The sequence below is a fragment of the Trichomonas vaginalis genome, chromosome III (assembly GCF_026262505.1).
Source record: "Trichomonas vaginalis G3 chromosome III, whole genome shotgun sequence".
In the NCBI taxonomy this organism is placed as follows: Eukaryota; Parabasalia; order Trichomonadida; family Trichomonadidae; genus Trichomonas; species Trichomonas vaginalis.
Window position 1 is genome coordinate 1,998,785 of NC_067205.1, and position 14,241 is coordinate 2,013,025.

At 34.2% G+C, this 14,241-nt stretch overlaps 8 protein-coding genes and 3 pseudogenes across 11 annotated transcripts, besides 2 other annotated features; 6 read left to right on the forward strand and 5 right to left on the reverse strand.

The window, feature by feature from the left end:
* The first annotated feature begins 644 nt into the window (after positions 1-644).
* Positions 645-1,637: a mobile genetic element.
* A 1,392-nt stretch (positions 1,638-3,029) lies between these two features.
* Positions 3,030-14,241: part of a mobile genetic element that runs on past the window's edge.
* TVAGG3_0624080 (repellent protein 1 family) lies at positions 3,957-4,427 on the reverse strand (the record flags this gene model as incomplete). Its single annotated transcript, XM_001297387.1, has 1 exon — positions 3,957-4,427. The coding sequence occupies one exon, from the start codon at positions 4,425-4,427 to the stop codon at positions 3,957-3,959; it is 471 nt and encodes a 156-aa protein (XP_001297388.1).
* TVAGG3_0624090 (uncharacterized protein) lies at positions 4,458-4,880 on the reverse strand (the record flags this gene model as incomplete). Its single annotated transcript, XM_051240465.1, has 1 exon — positions 4,458-4,880. One exon carries the CDS (start codon positions 4,878-4,880, stop codon positions 4,458-4,460), a length of 423 nt encoding a protein of 140 aa, XP_051087052.1.
* TVAGG3_0624100 (uncharacterized protein) lies at positions 5,405-6,032 on the reverse strand (the record flags this gene model as incomplete). The annotated part of the gene is made up of 1 exon (XM_051240466.1): positions 5,405-6,032. A coding segment is annotated over one exon (628 nt), but the record flags the coding sequence as incomplete, so codon positions are not given.
* TVAGG3_0624110 (uncharacterized protein) lies at positions 6,540-6,800 on the forward strand (the record flags this gene model as incomplete). The annotated part of the gene is made up of 1 exon (XM_051240467.1): positions 6,540-6,800. One exon carries the CDS (start codon positions 6,540-6,542, stop codon positions 6,798-6,800), a length of 261 nt encoding a protein of 86 aa, XP_051087054.1.
* Positions 6,825-7,323, forward strand: TVAGG3_0624120 (uncharacterized protein; the record flags this gene model as incomplete). Its single annotated transcript, XM_051240468.1, has 1 exon — positions 6,825-7,323. A coding segment is annotated over one exon (499 nt), but the record flags the coding sequence as incomplete, so codon positions are not given.
* TVAGG3_0624130 lies at positions 8,637-9,227 on the forward strand (annotated as a pseudogene). Its single transcript has one exon. A coding segment is annotated over exon 1 (591 nt).
* On the forward strand, positions 9,259-10,145 carry TVAGG3_0624140 (annotated as a pseudogene). The gene has a single exon. A coding segment is annotated over exon 1 (887 nt).
* On the forward strand, positions 10,293-10,957 carry TVAGG3_0624150 (annotated as a pseudogene). The gene has a single exon. A coding segment is annotated over exon 1 (665 nt).
* TVAGG3_0624160 (KilA, N-terminal/APSES-type HTH, DNA-binding family) lies at positions 11,236-11,844 on the reverse strand (the record flags this gene model as incomplete). The annotated part of the gene is made up of 1 exon (XM_051240469.1): positions 11,236-11,844. One exon carries the CDS (start codon positions 11,842-11,844, stop codon positions 11,236-11,238), a length of 609 nt encoding a protein of 202 aa, XP_051087056.1.
* Positions 11,952-12,326, forward strand: TVAGG3_0624170 (uncharacterized protein; the record flags this gene model as incomplete). The annotated part of the gene is made up of 1 exon (XM_051240470.1): positions 11,952-12,326. The coding sequence occupies one exon, from the start codon at positions 11,952-11,954 to the stop codon at positions 12,324-12,326; it is 375 nt and encodes a 124-aa protein (XP_051087057.1).
* On the reverse strand, positions 12,916-13,881 carry TVAGG3_0624180 (organellar and viral DNA polymerase type B; the record flags this gene model as incomplete). The annotated part of the gene is made up of 1 exon (XM_051240471.1): positions 12,916-13,881. The coding sequence occupies one exon, from the start codon at positions 13,879-13,881 to the stop codon at positions 12,916-12,918; it is 966 nt and encodes a 321-aa protein (XP_051087058.1).

A 14,241-nucleotide genomic window follows, 5' to 3' on the forward strand; every position in this document is an offset into this window, starting at 1 on the left:
CTAGGGACAGAGACCATGGCAAAGTTCATGATTTAATTTATTCTCTCACTAACAACAAACACAAACTCCAACACTAACATCAAGTACTAACTTCAGCACAAATGACAAACGCTAACAACAAACACAAACTCCAACACTAACGACAAAAATAAATGTCCTCACTTCTTAACAAAGTAATATGTGCTTCTTACACCACCATAGCTCAAACGTTTCTTTTCAAACATCGATTGAAACTTATTTTGAGCCATTGGCTTTAGTCTCTTTTTCTTCAAATACGCCAAGAAATCTTCTTCACATCTTTTCACTTCATAGCCTTCTTTAAACTCCTCCTTGTTAAGTTCTATGAAATCTTTTATCTCATTCTTTGTTGCAATGGCTTCTTCACGAACGACATCGTGAACTATTTCATCATTGCATTCATGTATGACCTCCTCACTGTTCTCATGAACTATTTCAACACTGTTCTCATGAACGACCTCCTTACTGTCTTTCATAAGCGTTTCAAAGTCTCCTTTACTCATTACTTCAATCTCATGCTGTTCACAGTAGTACTTAAACTCACTGTATATGTCTTTGTTGTATGTTATATTGCTTCCCATGTACTCCATGAATTTTTCAAGCACTTCCTCATAATTCACTGTTTCTTTCTTTCCACGACCTTCTAATATCATACTTGCTTCGTAAATATAACTTCTTGCAGAACCGTCTCGCTTTCTACTTCTCTTCACAAATTCTCTCATCTTGCCACCAAATACATTTGAACTACATGCAAAGAATTCATTCTCCTTCGCAAATTCTTTATATCTTCTGTAGCACTCTGTACAATTCCATCCGGATACAAACTTTTCATAGAACTCCTCGTAAAACATTTGGTAAGGTGTTTTGTTCATTTCGATGAGTTCTTGTTTAGCCCTGGTGAATGGTATCTTCCTTACATCAAATTCACTTAAATCTTTCTTCATGAAGTACGTCAGTAAGTTTGAATAAAACTCTTCATTAAAGCTTTCAATGAGATTTGAGAAATATTCGTAATTTCCTTTGTATCTGCTGCTTACGTCAATGACAACAAATCTTCTGTCGTCTTTGTCAATCTTTACTGAGTTGAAGTTGTTAGATATCATGATGATATTACAAACATTCTCTATCTTTCTTACTGGCTGACACTTCTGATTTAAGTCCAACTGAGTCTCTGTTACTATTGACTTTAGTGCGTCGTGGTTCATGACCTTAGACGTATCGCATGAGCTTAGTTCATTGCATACGATGAGCTTCATGTTCTCAATAGCAGCATTGAATCTACCAACCACATTCTCTATTGCCGTTATATTATTGTTGGCGTACTTGCTAATGAGCTCGCATAGAACATTACTAAGTACATTCTTACCAGTTCCTTGCTTTCCTATTAACAAAAGTACTGTTCCAGTCTTTCCACAAGGATTTTGAACGATGTAGGCGAACCAGTTCAAAACATACTCATAAAGCTCTTCATCCTCATTACATATGACATCGTGAACATGTTTCAAATATCCTTCAATAATGCTTTCATCTACTTCATTCAGTACCTCATACTCATATCCTCTGAAATAGCTGTAAATGTCATCTCTTTCGTCAAAGAATCTCATGCCTGACTTCATAAGATAGTTCTTGTTCTGACCCGCTTCATAAATCATCAGTGCGTTCACATCCTTCTCTCAATACGTCCTACATAAACACTCTTCATGAGCTTATTGAATTCCTTGCTATCTACTGACACAAGTGTTGTTGTGTCTCGTATTCCATCATAATCTTTCACTAGATATGTCATACGTGCTCCGTCAATAACAACAACACATCTTCTTAAGTCATTTATAACACTAGCTATGTCAATACCGTCCTCACTCATGTACTTATTTCTTCTCAAGTCCTTTAGTGTGAAAGTGTCTCTAAGTTCTATTTCAAGCAATTCATTTACACATCCTTTGCAATACTTCTCTATAAAATATTTCTGTCGTTCTTTACTAAGTTTCTTAACAGCTCTGAAGAACCATGTGTTTTGACTCAAACATCCTTCACAACTTCTCTCATTCATTCCTAGTTCTTTCATGTCATTATCTTCAACCTCTATGGTCTCATTGACTAAGGTCAAAGGGTTCTTAGTCATTGCTGGTCTTATCTGAAACAATGTTTGTGCAACAGGTTTAACTAGTTCAGCAACGTCCTTCCTTAATATGAATAGCTGTTTCCACTCATCTTTGCTAACAGTTCTTTCATAACCACTGACAGTAATGATTTCATTTGCTGACCTTAGACACTTATGTTCTATCATTTGTATTGCTTTTGTGTAAGGCTTTCGTGAGCATAGGTTGTATATGTCATTCCTGCAATGTTCATTCATGCCAATAGTACTAAATTCTTTCTTTGCTGTTGAGTGCATAATATCCATTAGTTCCTGTGTTCGTATTGCTGTCTCATAAAATACAACAAGACCTTTGTCATCTATGACGTACTTACCGAAAACATTGCTTATATTCTTTAACCATGAAATAACATCCTCATTCATGCTGTCAAACATGAAGTAAGGTCTTACATACTCTTCACTTATAAGATACTCCACAAAGTACTTGTTAAACTCTATGTCCTCGTGAGCGATTTCATTAGGTTTGATATTAGTTCCTTTTGTCATTGCTGTCATGTACTTCACTCTCATAGTTCCTTTCAATAGCGTAAAAATACTTCATTGTTTCATAACTGCTCTAAATTCTGTTCAAAATTCGTACAACATAACTTTTTAACATTAGTGAAAGAACATGAGCGAAACAACAACATCTAACATTACAGAAGAAGTCAATGACAATGCCGATGAAAACATTACAGAAGGAGCTAGTGAAAATATTGACGAGTTCAGTGAGGAAGAAGATATTGAAGACGTCAATGAGAACGTTAGTGGGGAACAAACTCAATGGGAAACATTAAGAAATCATGAAGATTATGAGATTTGTACGACATATCCTTTTACTATTCGTCGAAAGAAAGACAAACATATTATGAGTAGTTAGTATGGGTTAGTTGGGTACTGTGGCACTGCGCACCTACTTACCCATGATATGTGAATTTGACACTTTACAAAACTGTTAACGTATATTTTACAACACAAACGACAACACTAACTTAACCTTAAATGTTTACAAAACCACCAACCATTTCACCTCACTAACGAACTCACTAATGAAAAAATAAACGTTCTCATAAATTTTCTTCTATATCTTCATCGTCAATGTTAACTCTATTGTAGTCATACTTGAAGTCATAAAGTTTCTCAAGTTTTGAAATGCATAGTCTTGTTAACTTACCTTCATCATCATAAGTTTTTATAAAACTACCATGACAATCTTTATAAACAGTCAGTGTATAGTCAACTGGTCTAGGATGAAGTGTAAAGAACATGTTATGCTCAGGAAGGAAGAATAAATGTTTAAATGTATGTTTGTTATATGTTTTGATTTGTATGAGTTGCTTTTGTTCTGTCATTACATCCAAATAAAATAAAAATAATTTTAAAAAATAAAATAAAAAATAAATGATCTCACCACCCTCACACGTATGAAAACATAGCGCAAAAATAATGTTTATGTTAGAATGTTAGATCTAACACGTTTTCTAACCTCATTTCTAACCCTGTTGAATTCATTGTTTTATAACTCTCTTCCTTTCTCCAACTCTTCTAACTTCTTCTTAAGTTCAGCAATGTTGTCCTCATGAAGTTTAATCTTTCTCAAAATTCCTTCTTTATCTAATGGTTGCTTTATCTTTCTAAACTGAACTCTACCATCCTTCATAGTATGAACGTAAAAACCTTCTGGAATAATTCCTGATTTAATGTATTCTACCAAAAACTTTTGTTTCATTGCTTCAGTGACTTTAGTCGTCATTTCAATCAAATAAAAATTTTAATATTAAATAAAAATAACGTTATTTTTTCAGTAAGGAAACGCAGGAGTTTTACGATTTATTTGAGGAGTAGGTTCTGGTTTAAATGTTGGAGTCGGTTTAGGAGTTGACTTTTGAACAGGAGTTTGTACTTCCATAGGTTCAGGAGTCATTGAAGGTGTTGTTTGTGAAGGCGTTGGTTTTGACGTTGGTTTTGGCGAAGGTGTTGGAGTTTGTTTAACTTCAGCTACTTCAGTATTATTTACAACATTTGCTTTATTTCTTTTCAACATCATTACTGCTACTGCTGTAGCTAGCAAACCTAGTGGGAGACCATATCTTATATAAGGACTTGACCAAATGCTATTTTCGACAGGAGCTGGTGGAACACCTAACCTTGGTGAGACTGCTCTTTGCCATTGTGCAGCTCGTAAGAAATATTCAATAGGTGCTCCATAATCGTTTGGTAAAGTTTGTTTCATAGATGGTGAAGGTTCACGAGAGCTTGATGAAGAACTCATTTATAAGCTTTAAAAATAAACGTTCATCCTTTATTCCTCACTGTCGTCAGTTGCTAAGTTATAGTCATCTAATCTTATTATTGGGATTCCATTAGCACGCACCTGAATGGCAAAGCAACAATCCCTCATAAATCCAATAAGTGGCTTTGGTACGTTTTCAGTTGCTAGTTCAATAGGTCCTTTAACAGACAATTTGTATGTTATTGGAGCAGTAGATGTTTGACCTTGTTGGAAGCAAAAGTCCACTTCTGTTGGAAAACCACATAAGAAATGTGTGTTGTCATAGCTATCCCATTTATGTTCCACACTACCATCATCCACCAATGACCTCATAACATCTTCATTAAATCCAATCATATCATTGTTTGTATTGCAAGCGTTCGCAACCATTTCATAAAATACAGGTCCATATGATTTTTCAGGTTCTGCAGGCATATTTCCATAAGCTCCCATGGAAAGCTGAAGATATTTAAACTTAGGGTTCTCAAAATTAACATAATAGTTGTCTTTCTTTCTAAATAGTGCCCAAATACTTTTAACATTAATAGGCGTATAAGCTGCTGTAAATGTTGCACTTGAACTATCTGTATTCTTTGAGAATGAACCATCCATAGGAATCCAATCCATAACTTTAACAGGAAAACATAAAGCCTCGTTTGTATAATGTTCTACAAGTTCTGTATAAATGTTAGGGTCTAAAGAGAATGACTTTGGATGAATGAAACATTCATTAAAATCCATCTTTGTTCGAAATAGTTGCTGGGTTACAGTTGTAATAGTAACTGTTCCACTAGCTTCTACTGCCTTCGTTATCATAGTGAATGGTTCATTCCATGGAACAAATTTATTTGTCGGTGGATTTGAATCTGAAGCAAATGCAACTTTAAGAGTTGGATTGAAAGCAATGATATCATTTACAGATATAGATGTGCATTGTAAGGCGTCGCTACTGAACTTTACTTTAAGCTGAATGTTACCAGCAAATGCAGGAATAAATCTTATAGCTTCTAATGGAAGGAATCTTCTAACAGGAATTCTTAAACGAAGCTTAAAATCAAATGATTTTCCTGCTGTAATTGGACCACTAACAATTTGTCCTGTTCTGCATGTTCCCGAATGACTCCATACATCTTCATGTCGAGTCTTTGAGAAAACATCTACTTTCTTTATTTGTTCGGTAGTTTGTGAGTTTGAAGTTATATATGCTTCTTCTCTTGCGTTGTCTTGAGAATATACGATACGACCATTTGCAAGGATTTGATATCCAGCAACTGCATAGAAAGCGTCATCAAAACCAATCCAAAATCCTGGTGGGTTTGTTTTATTGGAACCTGAACCAATTTCTTTATCTACAATAAATTGACCTTCCATTTTATACGTAATGAATGTATTGTAAAGGTCCAACATATTTTCACCAGGAGGTGAGAGATTGAATGTTACCCATGTGTTATCTTTAGCAGTTCCAGGTTGTGATGGAATCTTTGCGTCAGAATATTTTCTATTAGTGTCACCAATTTGAACTGCATTGTCTATGATATCGAAATATGAGCGAATCTGATGAATATGCTCTGCTGGAGTAAATTCGTTTAGCTGTTCGTTCTGCATGTATTTACTTCAGATAAAAATATCTATTTACTTCATTATTCTCACTCTTCTTCTTGGCATTCGTGGTGGAAGTTGTTTCTTGACATTTTCAATGAACTGTACATTCTCTTTTGTCTCAACTTCTTTCACTGGCGGGTCAGGATTCTTTGACTCGGTTTGTTTTTCAATGAAATTCACGAACTTTGCAATAAGCTCTTGGTTCGTTATTGAAAGAACATCTGGCTTCTTTTCTTCTTGTTCTATTGACTTTTCAGTTTGAACAGAAGGTTTTATATGGGCTTCGTGGGCTTCGCCCTTGCCATGCACCTTAATGTTGTCGCTCTCTGTATTCGCTAATGGAACCTTTCTTTTTCTTACGTATATTTTACCATCTTTACTCTGACTTACGTAATAGAAAGGATGTTGTATTCCTCTGGCGTCATTTAATATAATAGACTCTCGTTCTGATTTTGACAAGCTCATTTTACATCGGTTAAAGTTTTAATTTTGTTTTTTATCTGCAGTCAAATGACTCAGACAAGTCCTACGGACAAGACCCAAGGGGTCATAGATGTTGAAGCATTGAAGAAAGAAATTCGTGAGCAAATTTTATCCGAACTGAAGGAACAAAAACAAGAACAAAAGCCAGAGAGACCAAAGAGAAAACTTAGTGAAAAACAACTAGCTGCATTAGCTGCTGGAAGACAGAAGAACCCACGTTTGCTGGCGAAAAAAGCTAGAGAAGAAGCCGAAGCAAAAGCTAAAGAAGCTGAAGCAAAGAAAGAGTAAATGGTTTATTTTTATTGGAATTAAATGTATAGACAAATACCTTTATCTGTTGCGTTCAGTAGTGAAAACCCTGACGTCAAAATAAAGGGGAACAGAGTAACGTTTAAGTTTCCAACAGACTGGATTGTGAACATAAATGAAGAGAAGTACATTGGCATAACATCTATGTATATAACACGTGCTTTCAGAAAGGTTGACTTTATACTTCAAGTCGAGATAGAAAATGACGAACAGTCTTTAAACGCCCAAAACATTCACATATACAAATACTTTAAAGACGATACAACACTGTTGCAATGTATGATTTCATTTAATGAGATGTTCGAGAAAAAGTTCAACATTGAAGTACAAACTTTACAGCCTTTACGTGAGTTTCTTGCACAACTGAAAGAAGAAGGTAGTCAGCCACAACTTATAGACTTTCATTATGAATTTAATGAAAATGAAGATGGAACTCATGACTGTCAATTCATTGTATTCTCACCATTCAATGAAGTAGCTAAAAAGAAAGAAAATCCATTACGTATAAGATTTCAAATCTCTGAACCAAATGATGATTTCAAGAATGTTTTCAATTATGATGCAATGCTTCCGAGGAAAAATGAATTTTCAAAGATTGTAACACCTAGCATTTGGGATAGAAAGCAAGCTATATTATATTCAAACTTAAGTAAGGAGTTGAAATGAGTTCATTGGTCAATACAAGAACTTCACCACTTCCTAACCCTAAATACTATAAATTAACTGGCTTCAATCGTGAGTTTTGGATAGACATGTTCTCCACTCATGACCATAACTGCCCAGTGTTCTTACCTCCAGACCATAAGGACTGTCTCTACATTGAAGCACAACTCTTAAACTCTACAATAGCTGTATTGTAAAATCTACGCTAGTTTTATTTTTATCACGAATGACCTCATTGCTGACAAAAATAAGCCGCTAGCGGCAAGGGCAAAGCCCATGACCTCAGAACTTCAACTCAAAGAGTCCGGAGACAAAGTCTCATGGTTTTTAGGTTATTCAATAATTAATTATTTTTGAATAACAGAAGGTGCTACCATGCTACCATGTGCTACCAGGTAATTCAACTTCTATGAAAATTACTGACAACACGACATTTTGACAACAACACAGGAGGAAGGTAGTTATGAATTATTTTTGAATAACAGAAGGTGCTACCATGCTACCATGTGCTACCAGGTCATTTAACTTCTATGAAAAAATGTGACAACATGACATTTTGACAACAACACAGGAAATAAACTTCTTCGTATATGTTTTGTCATGATTTCTTCATCGTACATGTTTTGTCATGATTTCATCGAAACTAAACGTATATGTTTTGTGAAGAATATAACAACCGCCTGAATTCAGACGGTTGCTTTTTATACAAAATTCACGCAGGAAAATTCTTGAGTTTTGGTTGAAAGAATACGGTCGAGCCAAAAGTGGCTCAACCTCAAAACAAACATTTTGTGAGCTTACTAAGGCATTTATGAATGAATTCAAAGGTATTTGCATACATCCTGACCTCGTTCATTTTGTTGTTGAATTCAGCAAAAATAATGTTTACGTTAATGTTTTCACTGCTACCATGCTACCATGTGCTACCAGGTCATTTAACTTCTATGAAAATTACTGACAACATGACATTTTGACAACAACACAGGAGGAAGGTAGTTATGAATTATTTTTAAAGAACCGAAGGTGCTACCATGCTACCATGTGCTACCAGGTCATTTAACTTCTATGAAAAAATGTGACAACATGACATTTTGACAACAACACAGGAGGAAGGTAGTTATGAATTGTTTTTATTTTTTTATTCCTATATAAATGACAGCAACAAACAACAGTAACAACTATATCGTTTCTGATGAAAAAGTTATTGATTCATTAGCTGAGGAATTAGTTGTGGCAGAAACTAAAACCCTCAACGAAAGAATTGGTGAAAACAAGATTGATTTACATAACTACCTCAAACATGATGGAGGAAGAGGAAGGAAAACTGGTATGGCTTTATTAGTAAATAAAATTTCAAATTTAACGATTATAGATGTTGATATCAATAAATCGTACAATGATGAACTTAAAGAAACAGTTAGAAAAGACATTTTATCAAAACTTTCGGATAAAGATGTTATCGTTAAAACCGCTTCAGGAGGTCTTCACATTTAGCAACACTAATTTCTTCTATGCAGTTTCGAACAGAATGATTAAATGTTATTCCTGCAATGATTATGATATTGATATCATGACTTCTATGGATGATTCAAAGCGTTCTTTAGTGGTTATGGCTGATTCAAGAGTTCGCAAGAATGCAACAGAACCAATCAATACATACTCATTCATTCGTGGAAGTTATGATTCAACATTAACTAGAACAGTGAATGATATATTAAATGATTTGAATATTAAGGTAAGAGTTGAACAGAAGAATGAAGAAATAAAGACTATCATGAATGAAAACAAAGATGTAAACATTGACGATAAACTAGCTCAGAGCATAGTTGATGGCATCTGTGATTTTGAAGTACATAATGACGGTGGAAACATGAATTTAGAAAAAGAAATAACATTATTCACACTGTTTCAAGCTATTAATTCGTTACCGGATCATTTAATTAATGAAGCATACGATAACGTTTATAACTTCTGCAGTTTAACAGAAAATGCAAAAGTAATTTTGAAAAAGCACGTAGTAGATATGCACATTTAATGACTTCTCCATTTTTTTAGTGAAGATTCTAAAACTATATCAAAAGGAATATTATGATGAATATGTTTTACCTTTATTACGTAAGCCAAAAATAACATTTGATATCAAACTTGATGACTCGTTTTTGATAACAGATATTAGACGCAAGGCTGAAAATCATCAGTATAAAAACAGTTCTGAAGTAATTGAGGATTTATCACGTGTAATCCGTTTTGTAGATTGTGGAAATAAATATTTCATTCAAAAGGACTATAATATCCACGACAAAATGAATCAAATATCATTTGTTCTTCAGTCAAACATGAAAGAGTCACTCAAAATGATTAAATTATTTAAAGAAGAAGGTAAAACCATAACAGCATGGGATGTACTACTAAATCAATTGTCTTCATTAACCGTTAAGGGTGTTTGCTTTAAATCTGATTCCCCCGATGTTTTCTCAACGTTTCAAGGTTATAAATACAACGTTCTCGAAAAACCAGATTACTCAAAAATTGAGATGTTTATGAATTTCATTAAAGAAGCCATTTGTGATAATAACGATGAAGTGTATAAATACCTTCTCGGCTGGATTGCATCAATGATTCAACATCCCGGAATCAAGAATGAAACAGCAATTATTTTGAAAGGACTTCAGGGAACAGGTAAAAACAGATTTACAGACATTATTTCTGAACTTCTCGCTGGTTATTCATGTAAAAACATTACTGAAATAAGTGAGCTAACGGGTAATTTCAATTCAGTAGTTGAAAATAAAATGTTTCTTGTACTTAATGAACTCAAGAATGTGGGTGAAGACAGACTCGCAAACTTCAACGCTTTGAAATCAATTATTACGGATAATGAGATAAGAATTAATGAAAAGAATCAACCCAGAAGAACAGCTCAGAACGTTGCAAACTTCATTTTCGTAACTAACAACGTCTACCCTGTCAAAATTGAAGTTGGAGACAGAAGATACGTAGTTTTAAGAGTTAATGGTAAATTCAAGGGTCAATTTGATTACTTCAAGAATTTAATGGATTCATGCACAAAGGAATTTTATGATAATTTACTGACGTATTTTATGCAATATGACCTTTCATCATTTAATGTACGAATCATACCGATGACTGAAGCCAAACAAGATTTAATTGAATTATCATCAAATCCTTTAGATGTATGGATAAATACACATTATGATGAATTGTGTGCAGGTATGACGTGTGAAAATGCTCTATTCTGCAAACCATCAGTCATGAAAGACAAAAACTTTCAAATGAGTATTAAGGATAAATGTGATAGGAAACATAGAAGAATAGACGGTAAACAAACATGGTATTATGTTTTGAAAGAAGAAATGAAAGGATTATATAAACAGGTTGAACCAAACGATAATGAGGAATCATTTACTGATGATGAAATACCTGTAAATGAGCCGCTAAGCGGCGAGACCTGAAGGTCTAGCTTTATAAAGTATGATTGGAATTTATTTTTGCATTAATCCTGCTGTGTTGTCAAAATGTCATGTTGTCACACTTTTTCAGAGAAGTTAAATGACCTGGTAGCACATGGTAGCATGGTAGCACCTTCGGTTCTTCAAAAATAATTCATAACTACCTTCCTCCTGAACTGTTGTCAAAATGTCATGTTGTCACACTTTTTCAGAGAAGTTAAATGACCTGGTAGCACATGGTAGCATGGTAGCACCTTCGGTTCTTCAAAAATAATTCATAACTACCTTCCTCCTGTGTTGTTTCTTCTGACTAAATGCAACATAACCATATCTCTATCTTCTTCTTTCTCCAACTCTTCAGTATAAATCATATACTTATAACTCTTTTCCTTTCCTTTTGGTACCGAACGTGGTATTCTTTTCTGTATGCTTTTGTCTTTGGATTCAATGACTTCATCTTTTGCTTGAAGTTTCTTTTCCATCTCTCCACGTTCTGCTTTATATAGTTCATCTAACATCATGAAAATATAACAAGCATAACGAGGTGAAGTCCACATTGCTACAGCATTTACTAAAAGTCTATGAACATAATAACCTTTCAAACCAGGAGCCAAATTCTTGCGATTTTCATACGGAATCTCTTCCCTCGGTTTTCCGAGGGAAGCAATCATATGAGGAAATTCTTCTAAAAGTTCTTTTGTCTGTTGGTTTTCAAACCAATGATATGCTTGCTTTGTAGAACGAAGAGCATTCATTATACTTTGCATTTGGTACATATCATCTTTGACTGAACGAATGAGACGTAACTGTTTGTTATACTGTATGTACTCGTATTCTTCATTAATGGCTTCATGGACTATAACTGTTGTTGTGTTCTCTAATGTTGTCATTACCGTCTTTACATACAAAATAAAAAAATAAATAAAAATAAAATTAGCGTTATTTTTTCTGAGATAAACACTATTTCTTCACAACATTAAATTTTATCCTGTATGAAATGACTTTAAAAAGATTATTGACTGACTTCGAATACTATCTCATTGACGCACTGACAGACCCTCAAAACTGTGTTGAAAGTTCTTTAAGCTTTAAGATTGAAGGTACGACGCATTTTGTCTTCACTTACGTATTGAAAGAATATGACCGTTATCATAACGAAGTGAATCAAACACTAATAAAATTTGTAGATAAAAAATTGGTTAACAATGAATATTTTAAACGTGAAGACCCAAACACTGCTGGAGATGATGAAGAATACAGACAAGTTATTGAAAAAAATAACGCAAGATTAGATGCAATAGAAAAGAAGTTTAATGAATGTCTTACAAACACGTATGAATATCTTATGCGGTGGGAAGCCAGATGGAAATAAATTTACGTCAAATATGCAATTTATAAAATCTTATGTCGACAGGCTACGTAGCACAGTGGTCTAAGGTGGTGTTATGGAGGGGTCAGGTCTGTGGTTCGAACCGCGACGGCGCCGTATTTTCTTATTTTCTTTATTTGTCTTGTTTGTCGTGAATAAAAAGTGTCATAAAAGTGCTCTATCTTCCACGGGAATAAATAAAAAATTTACTTTATTTCTTCTTTATTTCTTTGTTCCCGTGGAAGAAGGGTTTTGCTGTTTTTTCTCAGCCAAAATCAATGATTTTTTCATTTTTGGAATCCTTAGCAAATGAGGAATCTTTTCTCTCGTGGAAGCTTTGACCTAAAATATAATTTAGGTGAAGAGGTGAGATTTCACCTGTTTTTTCACCTGTTTTCTCACCCTAGTTATTTTATAAACGTTTCACATGGTAAACGTTATTTTTTTAAATTTTGTGAAAACTCAACGGTTTGACACAAGCCCTAAAAATTATTTTACTCAGAATTTTGTTGCTAAATTCAGTAAAAATAATGTTTAGGTGAAGAGGTGAGATGTCACCTGTTTTTTCACCTGTTTTCTCACCCTAGTTATTTTATAAACGTTTTACATGAATTGTACGATGTATATTTGAAATCCTAAACAATTTCGTAGCTTCTATTTCTTCTGTCAGTATGTCAAAAGTTTTAACAATACCGAAGGTTTCTTTATACTTCTTCTTGACGTCAGATAGAAGGAAATCTTCTACTGTTGGATAGTTTTTGTTCAGAAATTCTAACATGTTCATTTTATCTTCTGCTGGCTTTTCTGCTTCTTTCTTTAAGTCTGCATAGTCGTTTCTCATTCTTTCTATCTCTTTGACTGAGTAGTTATATTTCCTCATCGCTGCCTTACATTTTGAACATTGTGGGTTCATTTTTGCATTATACATTGAAATTTGACCTGCTAAAACAACTAAGGCGTCAATTGCTCTCTTCATCTCAAACATAGCGGGTCTTATTTGTTCGTTCCATATTTTACCTCTTCTATCTTTATCTCTTATCTGCCATACACATTCAGCAACTAACGAAACAAAGTTATCGTAGGTCTTAAACTCCCCGGATTTATATATGTCAGAAACATTCTTATATACCATGTCGCAATCTTTGTCCATAACCTTATGGTTGCAATGAAATCCTAGAAACTCATAGTTTACCTTTCGAATGAACTTCTTTATTTCTACTGAGTCAGTTGGTTTCACTTCAATTTCGTCGAATTCAGGAATAGTTAGTTTTTGATGCTGAATTTCAGGTAGTTTAGGTAAATGGTCAATAATGTCCTGCATTTCATAAAGATACTGTTCATTTGTTTCATCTTTCGCACTACAGTCTAAATTACTTGTTAAAAGTTCTTGCTTTATCTTCTGGATTTCTGTTTCGAAAGTATATGAAGAAGGAATGAAGTTTTTCATCTCTACTAACATTGACGTAGGATTCATGACTAACGAGTTTGGTGCTGTAGTTGTGGACAGAGTCCCGCCGTTCGCGGCTTGAATTGTTGTTGTGCCGATTGTTGAAATCATATCTTTACATACAAAATAAAAAAATAAATAAAAATAAAACTAACGTTATTTTTCTATCTTAAGGAAATTCATGAAAATTCAAGACCCTTTGGGTCTCGCCGCTTAGCGGCTGAGGGTGAAAAAAGAGGTGAAAAAAGAGGTGACATCTCACCTAGCCGCTTTGCGGCTCTGACCCTTTGGGTCTCTTCACCTATAATATATTTTTGGTCATTTACACTCATTTACGAAGAAGTTATGACAAAGCATTTACGAAGAAGTTATGACAAAGTCACGAGGGTGAAAAAAGAGGTGAGAAAACAGGTGACATCTCACCTCTTCACCTAAACTTTATTTTTTTTTGGTCTTTTGTGAAAATTCATG